General features: G+C 43.9%; 1 protein-coding gene across 1 annotated transcript in view; it reads left to right on the plus strand.

Annotated features, from left to right (window-relative positions):
- The window catches only part of LOC309564370 (uncharacterized protein), a gene marked incomplete at its 5' end in the record, with an annotated part of 34,543 nt that extends 18,083 nt beyond the window's left edge, over window positions 1–16,460 (plus strand). Inside the window, 3 exons of the mRNA XM_082268997.1 lie at window positions 1,101–1,520; window positions 8,167–8,606; window positions 15,954–16,460. Of these exons, the coding sequence (XP_082125123.1) occupies window positions 1,101–1,520; window positions 8,167–8,606; window positions 15,954–16,364 (1,271 nt within the window). The 3' untranslated portion in view covers window positions 16,365–16,460. The remainder of the gene's footprint in view (window positions 1–1,100; window positions 1,521–8,166; window positions 8,607–15,953) is intronic.
- Between the last annotated feature and the right edge of the window lie 948 nt (window positions 16,461–17,408).

The following is a 17,408-nucleotide window of genomic DNA, read 5'->3' on the forward strand; positions in this document are numbered from 1 at the left end:
GGTTTACCCGAAAAGTCGGTATGTTACTGGCCTGACTCCCAACCTCGGTCTGCTGTCTCTGAAGCTGTTTCACAATGGCCTCCATTTGCTGCTGGTGTCTCTGTTCCACGCCTTCAATGGCCTCTCGGTGAGCTTGTTGTTGAGCTGCAAAGCTCCGCTGAAAATCCGCATTTGCCTGCTGTTGAGCTGCATTTGCCTGCTGTTGGGCTGCATTCGATATAATCAGTTGTTTCAGTATTTCCTCCATTTTTTTGGGTTTACTTTAACTGCCCGCGGCACTCCACCATATGTGAGGGATTAGCTCGGTAGCGGGTGTGGATAACCCCTTTTGGGGGGGTTCGTCACACAGGGAGATAGCCGAGGAGTGGTTGAAAACAACAGTTTATGGTTTATTCGTCCAATTTCTTCAAAACAGTGCATGCAGCAAAAACATCAAAATAAAACAAAACACAAAATAAATCCTGGCCACTGTGGGCGTCTACCTTCTCACACACCGGAACCTATCTAAGGAGTCTTCCCAACCTACTCTTTGGGCAGACCCTGCTGGTTCTACAGCAGACACTCAAATGTCCATTTGTGTTTTCTTTACACAGAAAAAAATTCAACACCTCACCTTTAGAAGTCTCTCATCTGACTGCTCTCCCCAGCTTACACAGCCTCAGGAGACAGCAATCAATAGACTCCCTTTGGACAAGTTATAGAGATCTTAATTGCCTCATTCTGAACAGCTGAAAGTGTTCTCAACTTCCGTACACCTTCCTGCCTACCTCTGCAGCCGACACCTGATAGCAATTAGTGAATTGTCTAAACCAAGCAGAAATATATCTCCCGTCAGTGACAACACCCATAGATTTTCCTGACTTCCTGTCACAATATATATATATGGAGTTGGGCTTTAATGATTTTTTTCATATACTGTATATCATCCTAATCGTGACTGAGGAATGTCATATATTTTATTATATTTTTTTCTCTCTTTCTCTCTCTGTTTTTCTTTTTCTCCTTTTTTTTTCCCTCTTCTTTTTTTTTCTCTCTTTTTTTCTTTTTTTTTTTTTTTTTCTTTTTTCTCTTTTTTTCCTCCCTTTTTTTTTTCTTTTTAGATGGAAAATACAGAACTTCCGCCATGGAAGAATGCGATTTAGATGATGAGGTGATGCCTGACTCAGAAGAAAACTCCACAATGCCAAATCTCTATCCGGCACATCACAGTGCTGGTCTACCATCTGATCCCTCTACTCGCAGGGCAATCGCACATAAGAGTCACACAGGAGAAAAGCCATATGCATGCTCAAAGTGCGGAAACTGTTATTCTCAGAAGGACCACCTTATCGTCCATCAGATGAGTCATACAGGAAAGAAACCCTTTTCCTGCTCAGAATGTGGGAAATGTTTTACCTGGCGAGAAAGTCTTATCGTACATCAGAGGACTCACGCTGGGGAGAAGCCGTATTCATGTTCTGAATGTGGGAAGTGTTTTCCTTTTAAACATCTACTCCTTCTTCACCACCGAACTCACACAGGTGAGAATCTTTTTTTTTTTTCGAATCTTCTGCAACTGATGTCCCTCTCGCTGTTCTGATGTCCCTCTCGCAGTTTAAGGTCCGACCATCATTTTCTTAACTGGTGCTTGCTTTAACCACTTTACCACTAGAGCATTTTGCTGTCTTACGTCTGGGCCACTTTTTGCGATTCGGCGCTGTGCGACTTTAACTGACAATTGCACGGTCATGCGACGCCGTACCCAAACAAAATTTACGTCCTTTTTTTCCCACAAACAGAGCTTTCTTTTGGTGGTATTTGATCACCTATGCGATTTTTACTTTTTGCGCTATAAACAAAAAAAGAGCGTTTATTTTGAAAAAATAACAATATTTTTAACAATTTTTTTATATGAAATTCCCCCCAGAAAAAATGTAAAAATCAAATTTTTTTAAAATTTTTGGCCAATTTATTTTCTGCTACCTATGCTTGGTAAAAAAAAATCACAATAAGCGTATTTTGATTGGTTTGCGCAAAAATTATTGCGTTTACTAACAAAGGGAAAGATTTCTGTCATTTTTGGTGTTTTTTTTTTTAACGCGTAATGGCGGCGATCTGCGTTTTTTTTTTTTTTGCGGGACTGCGACATTGCGGCGGACAGATCGGACCCTTGACTGACATTTTTGACAGTTTTGGGGGTACCAGTGACATTACTGCAGTAATCAGTGCTATATATATGCACTGTTACTGTAAAAATGACACTGGCAGGGAAGGGGTTAATTTTATTGGAGAGGGAGGGGTTAATGTATGCCTGGTGCTTACTGTCGTGTGGGGGGGGGAGGTGACTGTGTGACACAAGGACAGATCCAGGGTTCAGCTATGCTGAACCCTGCAATCTGACCCTGCCTGTCACTTGGGAGGTCCGCCCGCTTGTGTTTTACACAGGCGGGCGGATCTCCACACTAGATCCTCGACGATCGGGGAAGAGCAGAGGCGATCGCCGCTGCTCCTCCCCTGGCCTGACTCCCGCTGTGACTGAAAACAGCGGGAGCGAGCCTCCGGCGGCGCGCGCGCGCCGCCCACAAGGGGAGTGTCTGACGACGTAGTACTACGTCGTCAGACGATAACGAGCCACTTTGCCGCAGTAGTACTACGGTACTCAGCGGTAAAGTGGTTGAAGTCCATCATATCTTCTCCTCAACATGCGCACAACTTTTTCCATGATGCAGTCTTGGCGTATATTTGGTCTGTTGTAGACAGGGCTTTTTTTCACAGAGAATAGGTGCAGGAACTCCCCCTTTTCAAGTCACCCCTTGCCTCCGCCCCTACCCACCTCCGAGCACCGTTTCTTGGTTCCACCCATTTCCCACCTCCCAAGACCACCCCTTTTAGATAATACAGTAACATTTGTGGTACTAACTAATTTGTATTGAGCTTGGTAATGATAACAAGAAAAGCAGTAGAATAGATCCCCTGCAGCCAGCAACAATGGACCACTCACAACAAAACATCCCCCTCCCTAGCAGCAACAACAGATCTCCTTGCAGCCAGCATCAGCAGACCCTCTGGAAGAATAAATTCCCCCCCCCCCCAGCAACAATGGACCACCTACAAGAAAATACCACCCCCTTCCTCAGCAACAATAGACCCCTGGAAGCAACAACAGATCTTCCAGCAGCCAGCAACAATAGACCTCTTCCTCAACAGTAGATCCCTCCCAGAAACGACTGACCCCCCAGCAACATAAGACCCACCCTTAGCAACAATAGATCCCCTGCCAGCAACAACAGATCTCCCCAGCAACAGACCCCCCTGCAATAATATATTCCCTCCAGTGACAATAGATCCCCAGCAACCAGCATCAACAGACCCTGCAGCACACCTCCAGCACCCCTTTCCATTACATACATTCAGTCCTGGAGGTGCCGGAACTGCGTTCCCCCGCGTTCCCGCTGAAAAAAGCCCTGGTTGTAGATAAAGACAGCAAAGGGCTCATATGAGTGTAGTAGAGATCCCTGCTACACTCAGATGCGCTCTCTGCTGTCCTTCTCTATTACCATGGAGAATCTTCAGTCTCTTTAGAGGTGCTGTAATACAGTGTTTTGGAATCACCCCCATCGCCTCACCTGGACCCCCCAAGCCATCTCTCTCCAGTGAGCTGGTCACATACATTTCTGCGCCATATCGCTCCACATACATTTGGTCTGTTGTAAACCGCAAGCTTCCCATCGTAGTCTTTCTTGGTGAGGATGGTCACCATGTTCACCGTTTCCTCTGAAGACATATTTGAGGCTTCCCGGGCTTCGGCAGCCGTCTGCCATGTTCTATGTGTAGAAGACCCCAGCACACAGAGAAGAGGTGGAGACTACAGCAGAGAATAGATTGTTTTATTAACGAGCGTTCTTTATTGCTCCCACAACCTTCGGTTTTGGGCTGCTATCTGATACTCCACTAAACCTGACCATTGCAGCATCATATTCTGTTTGATTCAGTTAAAGCGGAGTTCCACCCTGGATTTTTTATTTTTTTTTTTAATACCCCCGGGACAGTCAGGGCTAGTGCATTTCACAATGGCTAGCCTCTGATCTGTCCCGGGTTGCACTTACCTGTTAGGACAAATACTTACCTTGCAAACGTCTTGTCCAGCGCTGCCATCTCAGATGTGGGCAGCTTGAAGCCAGCGAGATCCCCTTCGGCGTCTTCTTCCGCCTTCTTTGGTCCCACGATGCTCTGCGCCGGCCCCGACGTCACTTCCGGGTCGCGCGCGTCATCCCTCTACAGCTTCTGGGCATGCCCAGAAGCTGTTTAGAAGGGGATGACGCGCGCGACCCGGAACTGACGTCGGGGCCGGTGCAGGCGCAATGATTCCTGGGAGCTTTGACGTTCAGCTCCCAGGAATCATTGCAGAGCCAGGAAGTGACGACGGGCCGCGGCCGAGGAAGGAGGAAGAAGGAAGTAAGGTAAGTATTTTTTCTTCGCTACGAGGTAAGTAAAAAAAAAAAAAATATGCGATTATCCCTTTCTTTTTCAGGTGACCCGGAGCGAGAAGATGGAGGTAAGTATAAAAATAGGGTGGAACTCCACTTTAAGTTTATCTTTATATGTTTTTATGTGTATGGTAATTTGGTATTGAATTTTTATCATGCATCATTAACCACCCAGCTGGTGTCAGTTAGCGCCAGATTGCCCGTCACTCGATCACAGTCCCACTGTAAGTCACTGATCACCATTATTACAGTATAGCGTCTATAGCTGCATAAATTCCAGTGTATATATACCATCGTTTGTAGACGCTATAACTTTCACACTAACCAATTAATATACTCTTATTGGGATGTGTGTGGGTTTGTTTTTTTTAACCAAAGGCATGGAACAGAATACACTTTGAATAATGTTTATGAAGACATTTTATTTATTTATTAATTCAATGTTTTTTAACCACTTAAAGCGGAGCTCCACCCAAAAGGGGAAGCCCTGCTTGTTTGCTTCCTCCCACCTTTCGGGGGGGGGCGTAATGGGTACCTGGTTTTGACAGGTACCCGCCCCCATATCCAGGTGACTTTGTCACAGCGAGGTTCCCTGGAAGTTTGGCCCCCCTCCTCCTCTCCCGCTGCCGGTCCATTCATAAAGCGCAGTTAACTTCGCACATGGGCAGTAGGGAACTGGCTGTGAAGCCGCAAGATTTCACTGCCAGTTTCCCTTACATGGAATGGTGGCGGCAGCAACCGAGAGCCAATTAACAAAATCGGTTGGGGTGCCGACATCGCGGGATCCCTGGCTAATATTAAAAGTCAGCAGCTACAGTATAAGTCAGGGGTCTTTAAACTATGGCCCTCCAGTTGTTTAGGAACTACAATTCCCATCATGTCTGTGAATGTCAGAGTTTTACAATGCCTCGTGGGATGTGTAGTTCTGCAGCACCTGGAGGGCCGTAGTTTGAGGATTCCTGGATAAGTAGTTGCAGACTTTAATTTTTTGTTGGGGGGGCTGGAGCTCTTTTTTAAAGGACTACTACAGGCGGGGGCCTGTGTAGGCAAAGCGACAAACTGGTATGCCGCTGCCGGCTGCTGAGTTTATTGCACATGCACAACCCACCCACCCTTCCCCCGCCAACACCCATTGTGGTTATACATAGAGGGAGTCGGTTAGCAGATCCCAAATAACGACCTGCTGATTAATCACCAATCAACACCAGGCTCTGTACAGAGGGAATGATCTCCCTAATAAGGGATAAGAAACAAAGAGATTTTTAGTAAAAAGCAGCACACATTACACATTGTTAGGCACACATTTAACCCCTTGATCGTCCTAGATGTTACCCCCTTCCCAGCCAATGTCATTAGTACAGTGACCGTGCATATTATTATCCTTGATCGTGTCAGTGGCCGTTAAGCAGTAACCCCCCCCCCCCCCCCCCAGTGTCAGTGTAAGATTGCCCACCACACTATCACAGTCCCACTATAAGTCGCTGATCACTGTTAATTACTAGTATATAAAAATTCCAATATATATCCCATAGTTTGTAGACGCTGTAACTTTCACTGAAACCAATCAATAGGGACACAACCCTTTGATCACCCCTGGTGTTAACCCCTTCCCTGCCAGTGTCATTAGTACAGTAACAGTGCATATTTTTAGCACTGATTACTGTAAAAATGTCACTGGTCCCCTCAAAAATGTCAGATGTCCGATCTGTCCGCTGCAATGTCGCTGACCCGCTAAAAATCGCTGATCGCCGTCATTTACTAGTAAACAAAATAAATAAAAATGCCATAAATCTATCCCCCAGTTTGCAGATACGATAACTTTTGCGCAAACAATATACACTTATTGTGATTTTTTTACCAAATATATTTGGCAGAATATATATTGGCCTAAAATGGTGAAAAAATGTTACTTTTTTTTTTTTTTTGCCAGTGTTTTATAGAAGAAAGTAAAAAATATTATAGCCAAAAGTAAAAAATCTATATTTTCTTTTCAGAATTGTCACTCTTATTTTGTTTATAGCACAAAAAATAAAAACCAAGGTAATCAAATACCACCCAAAAAAAAAAGCTCTATTTGTGGGGAAAAAAGGAGATCAATTTTGTTTGGGTACAGCGTTGCACTACCGCGCAATTGTCAGTTAAAGTAATGCAGTGCCGAATCGCAAAAAATGGCCTGGTGATTAAGGAGGTTAAACCTTCCGGTCCAGAAGTGGTTAAATAATAAAAAAAAAAAATAACCCAGTGGTGATCAAATACCACCAAAAAAAAAAAAAACTATTTGTGTGAAAAAAATTATATCAATTTAACCACTTAGCCCCGGAAGATTTTACCCCCTTCCTGACCAGGGCCTATTTTGCGATTCGGCACTGCGTGACTTTAACGGACAATTGCGCGGTCGTGCGACGCTGTACCTAAACGAATTTGACGTCCTTTTTTTCCCACAAACAGAGCTTTCTTTTGGTGGTTTTTGATCACCTGTGCGATTTTTCGATCAGGCGCTATAAACAAAAAAAGAGCGTCAATTTTGCAAAAATAACAATATTTTTCACATTTATTTATATAAAATTCCCCCAAAAAAAATTAAAAATCTAAATTTTTTAACATTTTCGGCCAATTTGTTTTATGCTACATATTTTTGGTAAAAAAAAATCCCAAAAAGCGTATTTTGATTGGTTTGCGCAAAAGTTATTGCGTTTACTAACTAAGGGAAAGATTTTTGTTGTTTTTTTTTTTAACGCGTGATGGCGGCGATCTGCGTTTTTTTTTTTTTTTACGGGTTTGCGACATTGCGGCGGACAGATCGGACCCTTGACTGACATTTATGACACTTTTGGGGGTACCAGTGACATTACTACAGTAATCAGTGCTATACATATGCACTGTTACTGTAAAAATGACACTGGAAGGGAAGGAGTTAACTTTTTTTGAGAGGGAGGGGTTACGTGTGTCCCTAGGGGCATGTTTCTAACTGTGATTGGCTGTGGCTTGAGCTTTAAGAACAGTGATCAACGGTCCTACATAGTAGAACCGTATGATCACCATTCTTACACAGGGGAGAAAGACAGGCGGCTTTGTTTACATTAGCCGCCTGCCTTTCTCCCGGTGTAACGGACGATCACGAGTGTCCAGCGGACATCGGGTCCACCGGGCATACGCGCGGGGGGGGGGTCCGTGACCGAGCGGGAGCGCGCATTCGGCGGCGCGCGCTCGCTGCCCAGAGCCTCACAGACTAGCGACGAGGACCTACGTCGCTTTGCCTGTGAGGGGCTGACCGCCGCAATAAATATACTGACGCCAGTCGGCAAGTGGTTCATTTGGGTACAGTTGTTGTACGACTTAACAATTGTCAGTTAAAGTAACGCAGTGCTGAATAGCAAAAAAAAATGTCCTGGTCATTAAGGGGGTAAAACTTTCCGGTCCAGAAGTGGTTAAATAAAAAAAATTAAATAGCCCAGTGGTGATCAAATACCACCAAAAAAAAAAAACTATTTGTGTGAAAAAAATTATATCAATTTCATTTGGGTACAGTGTTGTACGACCGCACAATTGTCAGTTAAAGTAACGCAGTGCTGAATAGCAAAAAAATGTCCTGGTCATGAAGGGGGTAAAACCTTCCCATGGTCAAGTGGATAAGGACTATGTATAGTTGATTGTTCTTAGTATGTGAAATCTAATATTGTCTTTATTTTTTCTTTTACAGCAGCGATGGCTGATAAGTTCACTTCTCCTGATTTTCTGCCGTATTTCATTGACATGTACAGAGATATGCCATGCTTGTGGAAAGTTAAATCAAAGGAATATTCCAACCGTAGCAAGCGGGATGAGGCCTATAAACAGTTGGCAGAGTTATGCACCGCGGTTTATGCAAAAGCAGATGAAAAGTACGTGAAAGGCAAGATCGCTAACTTGCGTACTGTTTTCAAGAAGGAGCTCCATAAAATAGAAGCTTCGAAAAAAGCCGGTGCCGGAGCGGACGACGTGTATGTGCCACGGTTGTGGTACTTTGAAAGCCTTCGTTTTCTAGATGACCAGGATGTACCCAGAAACTCGGTGTGCACCTTGCAGCCAACTACCTCTGACTCATCTTCTATGTCCCCGGAGCTAGATATGGACGTGCAAGAAGAAATAGCGGATACGCAGGTAAGAATCGTCCACAATAAAAGCTTATTAACCTTATAGATTTATTATTATAGAACACATTATTACCATTAAAACCTCATTTCTCTTTCGTTCATTGACGGACACGGCTCCTGATATTCTTAACCATTGGGTTATCCTGCCCCCTACAGGAGCCGGCAGAATATTAGCATGCATAAGGAAGGGGATGTATTCCAGAGACAAAACTATAATCCTTCCACTTTACAAATCACTGGTCTGACCACATCTGGAGTATTCTGTCCAGTTCTGGTCACCAGTCCTCAGGAGGGATGTGTTGGAGCTGGAGAGAGTACAGAGAAGGGCAACAAAACTTATTTGGGAATTAGAGGACCTTAATTACGAAGAACGTTTAGAAGTGCTCAATTTATTCTCCCTGGAGAAGAAACGCCTGAGAGGGGACATGATAGCAATTTACAAATACCTCAACGGTGATCAGAGCATAGACAATAAACTATTCAGTCGCAAGGAATGTATGAGGACACGAGGCCATACAATACGTTTAGAGGAGAAGCGTTTTAACCTCAGGCTACGCAAGGGCTTCTTTACTGTAAGGGCTACAGGATTGTGGAATTTTCTACCACAAATGGTAGTAACTGTGGGAAGTATGGCTACTTTTAAAAGACTTTTGGACATACATCTCAAGGATAAAAACATTCAGGGGTATGGGAAATGATTGCGGCCACACACACCTACACAGGTTGAACTGGATGGACTATTGTCTTTATTCAACCTCAACTACTATGTAGGCAGAAAAAAAGTCTGGCTATGCCTATGGGCAGTCCCGGGGGGTATACTCCGACTTCCTGCTATAGCTCGTCAGCATTTTTCCCTTTTAATTGGAAATTTTTTATTTTATTATTACTGTTCCTGTGAGAACTACAATCAATTTGGTTCCTGCGAGAATTACAATCAACTGCCGGACTGGGCGATGAACGGGATATCCTAGATCCTTATGGGCTTTCCAGTCCGGCCAGGGAGTGCGACCCGAACTTAGTTTGGCGCTGGGTTGGCCGCGACATAGTCCCACCGGACAGGGGCTGGCCGACGAGTTAAACGCCTTGTGAGTACGCATAGCCACAGCGTGTCCCTGATCCCTGATATGGTGGCTCCGCTCTCCGGTGCTTCGACAGGGAAAATATTTTCTCCCCCTGTAATGGACAGTGGTCCCCAGAGATGCCAGCCTGTCCGGGTGGGGAGGTGTCTTGGTCTTGGAATGTGCTCAGGCAGTTTGGGCTCTGCCTGACCCAATGGACAGATCGCCTGCGGGGGCGCCAGGTAAGGATCCAATCGGACAATGCCACGGCTGTGGCGTATGTAAATCATCAAGGGGGCACCAGAAGTGTCCTAGCGGCCCGGGAAGTAGCTGGCATTCTAAGGTGGGCAGAACAGTTAGTTCCAGCCATCTCTGCTGTGCATATTCCAGGGGTGGAAAATTGGCAGGCGGACTATCTCAGTCAGCAGACGTTGAATCAGGGAGAATGGTCTCTCCACCAGGAGGTGTTTCATCAACTGTGTCTCTGGTTGGGGGCTCCCGAGGTGGACCTGTTGGCCTCTCGTCTCAACAGGAAGGTGCAGAGGTTCGTAGCAAGGTCTTGGGATTCTCTGGCTGACGCAACAGACGCTCTGGTGGCTCCTTAGGGTCAGTATCATCTGATGTAGGCCTGCACGATATTGGAAAAAAAATATATTGCGATATTTTTTTTTCAACGATATATATATTGCGATATTGAGGGACCCGTCAATCCAAGCTAAAGTCAACAAGGGATTGGGAAGAATGCTGGGAATAGAAATCATGAAGCATGCAGGCAGCCTTCTAAATTTTAATTGCAGATATAGGGCACTGGGCAGGTCAGGGTTAATAATGGTATTCTCAAATCAATTACTCAGTCTCAGTGACAGTGTGGAATCGATCAGATTATTCAGTCACTCACAGTGGTGGACTAGGAGCCGGGAAAGGATCACAGCGCAGCCGCATATTACACTGACTCACTCATGCACTGCAGAGTGTTGGTTATGTATTGTATAAAAGAGATAGCCACTGTTATATGATTAGCTACATCTACATTAGTCTTAATAGGAGAGTCGGTGGGATTCCCTGTGTCAGGGAGCCTGGGGGGGGGGGGGTTGAGCAGCACAGTGTACCTGCATTTTATACACAGGTTACCTACGGTTTCTCATAGACTTCTGTTAGATCGTGTGTAGGGCTGAACGATAGTGGAGTCTCACTCTCCGCCCTAGTTTTCTCAATGGCACATTCAGGGAACCAATCACGCCGTGAGTAGCGGCACAGCGAACCAATCAGGTGTGCAGGCACACGTGATTGGTTAGCTTTGCAGCTGCTCACGGCGTGATTGGTTCCTTGAATGTGCCATTAAGAAAACTAGGGCGGAGAGTGAGACTCACTGAGCGTGTGGGGCGGGCTGCAGTGGGATGGATGTGTGAGTTCTCCTCCGAGTCCCTTCCCCCTGCCTATGTAAAATATCGTGACCTCGGCGATATGAATATCGCCGATGGCCGCAGAACGATAGTCGATATCATATCGACTATCATTCAGCCCTAGTCTGATGTACACATTTCCTCCGCTAACTCTTGTGCCAACACTCGAAGAATCTAGGCAGAACGGATTCCGGTCATCCTAGTGGTTCCGGACTTGCCTCGCAGGTCCTGGTACGCAGACCTAGTACGGTTGGGTGCTGATGTCCCCTGGGGACTCCCTCTCAGAGAAGATCTATTAGCTCAAGGGCCGATCTTCCATCCTGATTTACAGTCGCTGGCTTTAACAGCGTGGCTATTGAAAGCCAGGTGCTGAAGGATAGAGGGGTGTCTGAATCAGTGATTCTTACGCTGTTAAAAGCTAGGAAATCTACTTCTAGGAAGATCTATCATCGAGTCTGGAGGGAATGCATCACTTGGTGTGAGTCTCGGGGGGGTGTCCCCCGTTCTTTTTCAGTGTCTCCTGTCTTGGAGTTTCTCCAAAGAGGCGTAGATCAGCACTTGGCCTTGGGTACCATTATAGGCCAGATTTCGGCCTTGGCGATTTTCTTTCGGCGCCCATTGGCCACGAATTTCTTGGTTCACACCTTTTGTTCAGGGGGTTCGCCACCTGGCTCCCCCCTCCATGGGACCTTCATTTGTTTCTGTCTGTTCTTCAGAATTTGCCTTTTTAAAATATTCGGGTCTCTTCCAGTTTGCTCGGCTGCCAATGGTATAGATTTAAAAAAAAACTGACAGTATTCAAAAATGCAGATTTCTGCGTTTTGAATATTTTTGAAGTGCAGTGGAGGGGTCTGGGGTATTTTTGGAGTACCAGTCACTGCCTATTACTGTCCCAAGGGATGTTTACATTCCTTGTGACAGCAATAAAAGTGATCAGATTTCTTTTTTTTTTAAAACAGTGCTAAAAATAAAATAAAATAAATAGGAAAAAAAATAAAAAACGTAAAACGTCTCCGTGAGCTCACACACCGTAAATGAAAACAGTGTTCAAATTACACATGTGAGATATCGCCACAATCGTCAGAGCGAGAGCAATCATTCTAGCAAAAGACCTCCTTTGTAACTCTGGTAACCATAAAAAAAATTTTAAAGCGTCACCTTTTGGAGATTTTTAAGTACCATAGTTTGTTGCCATTCCACAAGTGTGCGCAATTTTAAACCATAACATGTTGGGTATCTATTTACTTGGCGTGGCTTCATCCTTCACAATATACTATATATATATATATATTAATATAATATAAACTTTGCTGGTTTTTTTTTTTTTTTTAATTCAGTGAAGTGTATTTTTCCCAAAAAAATTTGCGTTTCAAAGACTGCTGCGCAAATACTGTATAACAAAAAAATTTTGCAACGACCGCCGTTTTATTCTCCAGAGTCTTTACTAAAAAATATAGATATATAATGTTTGGGGGTTCTAAGTAATTTTCTAGCAAAAAATACTGATTTTAACTTGTAAACAACAAGTGTCAGAAATAAGAGCAGTCCTTAAGTGGTTAATGGCAAATGCCAATCGAGCTCGTAGGTGCCGGGCAGTGAGCCCAGGGCCCACTAGAGCAGGGATCCTCAAACTACGGCCCTCCAGGTGTTGCAGAACTTCACATCCCATGAGGCATTGTAAAACTCTGACATTCACAGACATGACTAGGCATGATGGGAATTGTAGTTCCTGAACAACTGGAGGGCCATAGTTTGAAGACCCCTGCACTAGAGGATGTCAGGCCCTCAGGCCACCCTCATGAAGTCTGTTTCTGATTGGTCAGAGACATTCAAACCAGTGGCCTGCTGGAGGTCATTTTGTAGGGCTCTGGCAGAGCTCATCCTGTTCCTCCTTGCACAAAGGAGCAGATACCGGTCCTGCTGATTGGTTAAGGACCTTCTACGGCCCTGTCCAGCTTTCCTAGAGTAACTGCCTGTCTCCTTGAATCTCCTCCATGCTCTTGAGAATGTGCTGTGAAGCACAGCAAACCTTTTGGCAACAGCACGTATTATTGTGCCATCCTGGATGAGTTGGACTGCCTGTGCAACCTCTATAGGGTCCAGGTATGGCCTCATGTTACCAGTAGTGACACTGACCCTAGCCAAATGCAAAACTAGTGAAAAACAGTCGGAAAAGATGAGTAGGGGAAAAATGTCAGTGGCCTCCACCTGTAAAACTATTCCTGTTTTAGAGGTTGTCTCATTGTTGCCCATCTAGTACACCTGTTGGTAATTTAACACCAAAGCAGCTGAAACTGATTAACAACCCCCTCTGCTACTTAACTGACCAAATCAATGTCTAATTGACTCGATGCTATACTCTGATTAAAAAGTGTTCCTTTCATTTTTTTTGAGCAGTGTATTAGCCATTATGTCAAATGCATTTTCTACAGCACATGGTAGTGGTAGTTGAAAATTGTTTGCTCTGTAGTTAAAGCTGATCTCCAGCTTTAATTTCAGCTTAGTTTGTTCAGGCCAAGCTGGCCAAACAAACTATTTCCCTCACTAACATGTGCAGTGTAAACTGTCTGTAGCTGATGATACAGCTCTGTGTTACTGGTGTGAGATGAGACCTTCCGGTCTTATACCTGGAACAAAATAGCGTCAGTCAGAGCGGTGCTCAGCCATTCATAGAAAGCTTTGTTTTCTATCAATGAATACAAAGCTTCCTCTGATTGGCTGAGTCAGAGGTAACTCATCCAATCTGAGGAAATTTTGTATTCATGGAAGGGACCTTCCTGTCTCACACCCAGAACACATTGCTGTTTACTGGCTACATATAGTTTATACAGCACATCCAGTGACCACACGTTAGTGAGGGACGCAGTTTGTTTCAGCCAGCTTGGCCCGAACAATCTATTTTAACCACTTGCCGACTGCTCACAGTATATTTACTGCGGCAGTCAGCCCCTCACAGGCAGAGCGACGTAGGTCTACGTCGCTAGCCTGTGAGGCTCTGGGGAGCGAGCGCGCGCCGCCGGAGGCGTGCTCCCGCGCGGTCACGGACCCCCCCCCACGTGTGTGACCGGCGGACCCGATGTCCGCCGGTCACTCGGCGATCGTCGGGAGAGAAAGTCAGGCGGCTTATGTAAACAAGAGAAATGTCACTGGTAACCCCAAAAGTGTCAAAAATGTCAGTCAAGGGTCCGATCTGTCCGCCACAATGTCGCAGTACCGCAAAAAAATCGCAGATTGCCGCCATTACGCGTTAAAAAAAAAACAACAAAAATGACAAAAATCTTTTCCTTTGTTAGTAAACGCGATAACTTTTGCGCAAACCAATCAAAATACGCTTTTTGCGATTTTTTTTTTTACCAAACATAGGTAGCATAAAACAAATTGGCCGAAAATGTTAAAAAAATTTTGATTTTTACATTTTTTTTGGGGGGGAATTTCATATAAAAAAATGTGAAAAATATTGTTATTTTTGCAAAATTGACGCTCTTTTTTTGTTTATAGCGCATGATCAAAAAATCGCACAGGTGATCAAATACCACCAAAAGAAAGCTCTGTTTGTGGGAACAAGAGGACGTCAAATTCGTTTAGGTACAGCGTCGCACGACCGCGCAATTGTCCGTTAAAGTCACGCAGTGCCGAATCACAAAATACCCCCTGGTCTTTTAGCAGCAAAATCCTCCGGTGGTAAAGTGGTTAAGTGAAACTAAAGCTGGAGATCAGCTTTAAATTGCACATTGGGAATAATTTCAATATAGAGATTATTCATGAAGAGCTCCATCACCCACAAACACAAAGTTTAGTCCTTCTACAGTTTCCTCACTTGTTGTTAGATGTAAGTTGCCACGTTTTGGTCTTTGAAACTCAGTTCTCTCTATGGCAGGCGCTCTTGGATGGACACTAATAATAGGGGAGTCTGCTGCGTTCTTGTATGCTGGTACCTGGTAATCTTGGGAACTGACAGTAACTACTTGCCCTGTTGAGGCCGTATGGCTTATTGAAGTACACCGCTATAAATGATCCTCAACATTAACCACACTCTCAAAGAACAATATTCCCACGTGGACTATGGGCACCGTGACTTTGGGAGAGTACTTTAGTGCTCTAGCAGGTGACCTGTTATCCTGATACGTATACGTTCTAGCCTAGCGGAGGGTGCTTGGTTTCTTAGTGGTTCCAGTTTGTGGATACAACTTCTATACGATATAGCTGCCCTTGCCATATATTGGTTCCGACGCCTGCCCAGGGATATTTGTTTTACCCTGCCTTTGACCTCGCTGGAATGTTGGTCTTTTTGGTATCTTTGGCCCTGAGGAAGCCTTAGTGTGAAACGCGTCGGCTTACCGAGGACCGTTAGACTGCGCTTTAACCTTGACCACGGTCACCAACATGGTACCTATGTATCATCACTCCTACATGGAGTATTTCTCTACAAATGTTTTTATTATGTATATGTAAAGTTTTATAATTTTGAATCAATAAATATGTCTTTTTTTGAAAAATTGTGCCTTAATTGTAGACATCCCTTCCATTTTGGCCTATATAAAGTCCCGCTTTTTCTTTATCTTGATTTTTTAGTTCTCTCTATGATGCCCCCACCTGATTTACGCCCGTTTTGCCTGTCTGTAGATATAAGTTGTCCTGTTTGCCATTCACAATTGGTTAAAAATCCTATGTAATTGTATTCATGTGATCATGAATGCATAGGTGGGCAATGTTTCCCATCGATTGCTCCTCAAACAATTTGGAAAATTCCACAAATCCAGAATTTGTTTTTTTCCAATAACTTTCCACTCCTTTGAGCTGCTCGGGAACTAAAATAGAATATTATAACTGGTATTATTTAGGATACAATACGTTCTATCCACTAATCCCAGAATTGTTGCTCTTTTTCCTTAGGAAACTTACAACCAAGAACCACCACTGCCAGTGTTACCGGTTGTGACAACACACACAGCGAAAAAAAGAAAATCGAATGAAGATGGCACAGCAAGTTTTCTGAAGGAAGCGTCGGCTGCCCTTAAAAGACAAAGTGATGAATGTGAAATCTTTGGCAGCCTTGTTGCTAGCAAACTGCGCAGCATGCCTCCTCAACAAAGGCAAATTGTGGAGCCCTTAATCTATCAACTGCTTATAAAAGGCCAAAGGGGAGAAGCTACATCTAACACCCATATTGCAGAGCAGTATACTACTGATGGACCACCATCAGGCCAGACATCACAGCCTCCTCATAACTGGCCAATGAATATGTCCACTCAGGGGCACCCACAGACTTCATGGTCACAAGATTCACATTACACTAACCTATAGTTCATTTGTTTTCTATTTCTTTACATGCTGTTTAACCTGTTACAATGTTCAACAAATAGTTTTAATAAAGACATTTCTTTTCTATATTGAAATTTACTATTTTTGTGGTTGACACTTTATTATATTAATGCTACTACCCAAATTAGATATTAGTTTACCTTTAAATACTCTGTTTGCCGCACCTTCACATTAGTAGCATGTGTCAGGAATTATCCTGCCAAATGATTGCACTGATTAAAAACTTCAAATCCTATAAACTCCTGGCTAGTCTTTGCTCTGCGCTAATAGCTTGCCGCATTAATGAATCTTTCTCCTTTAGCAGGGGTTCAACTTTACATAATACCAGCTCAAAAGATTTCTGTGACTTGCGTGAATAGTTACAAAAGTCATCTGGATTTTTCTCCTTTAAATTGTTAATCAGAGACGTGTGAAAAATGTTTAGGTCACCTGAAGATGTCTTATTGGACGAAACACGTAGGGGCAGAACCTTTAGAATTGATGTCATGTTGCTGTACTTGGATGCCGAGCAATGTGAGTTGATCGGCTTTCACTTCTAATGTTTTACAATGTACCTACCTAATTTTATAAATGCTTCCCTTAAATTTACTATTTTTGTGGTTGACACTTTATTATATTAATGCTACTACCCAAATTAGATATTAGTTTACCTTTTAAATACTCTGTTTGACGCACCTTCACATTAGTAGCATGTGTCAGGAATTATTCTGCCAGATGATAACAATGATTAAAAACTTCAAATCCAGTAAACTCCTGGCTAGTCTTTGCGCTGCGCTAATAGCTTGCTGCATTAATGAATCGTTCTCCTTTATCAGGGATTCAACTTTCCAAAATACCAGCTCAAAAGATTTCTGTGACTTGCGTGAATAGTTACAAAAGTGATCTGGATTGTTCTCCTTTAAATTGTTAATCAGAGACATGTGCAAAATGTTTAGGTCCCCTGAAGATGTCTTATTGAACGAAACACGTAGGGGCAGAACCTTTAGAATTGATGTCATGTTGCTGTACTTGGATGCCGAGCAACAT

Source organism: Pelophylax lessonae, assembly GCF_965119305.1.
Source record: "Pelophylax lessonae genome assembly, chromosome: 9".
In the NCBI taxonomy this organism is placed as follows: domain Eukaryota; kingdom Metazoa; phylum Chordata; class Amphibia; order Anura; family Ranidae; genus Pelophylax; species Pelophylax lessonae.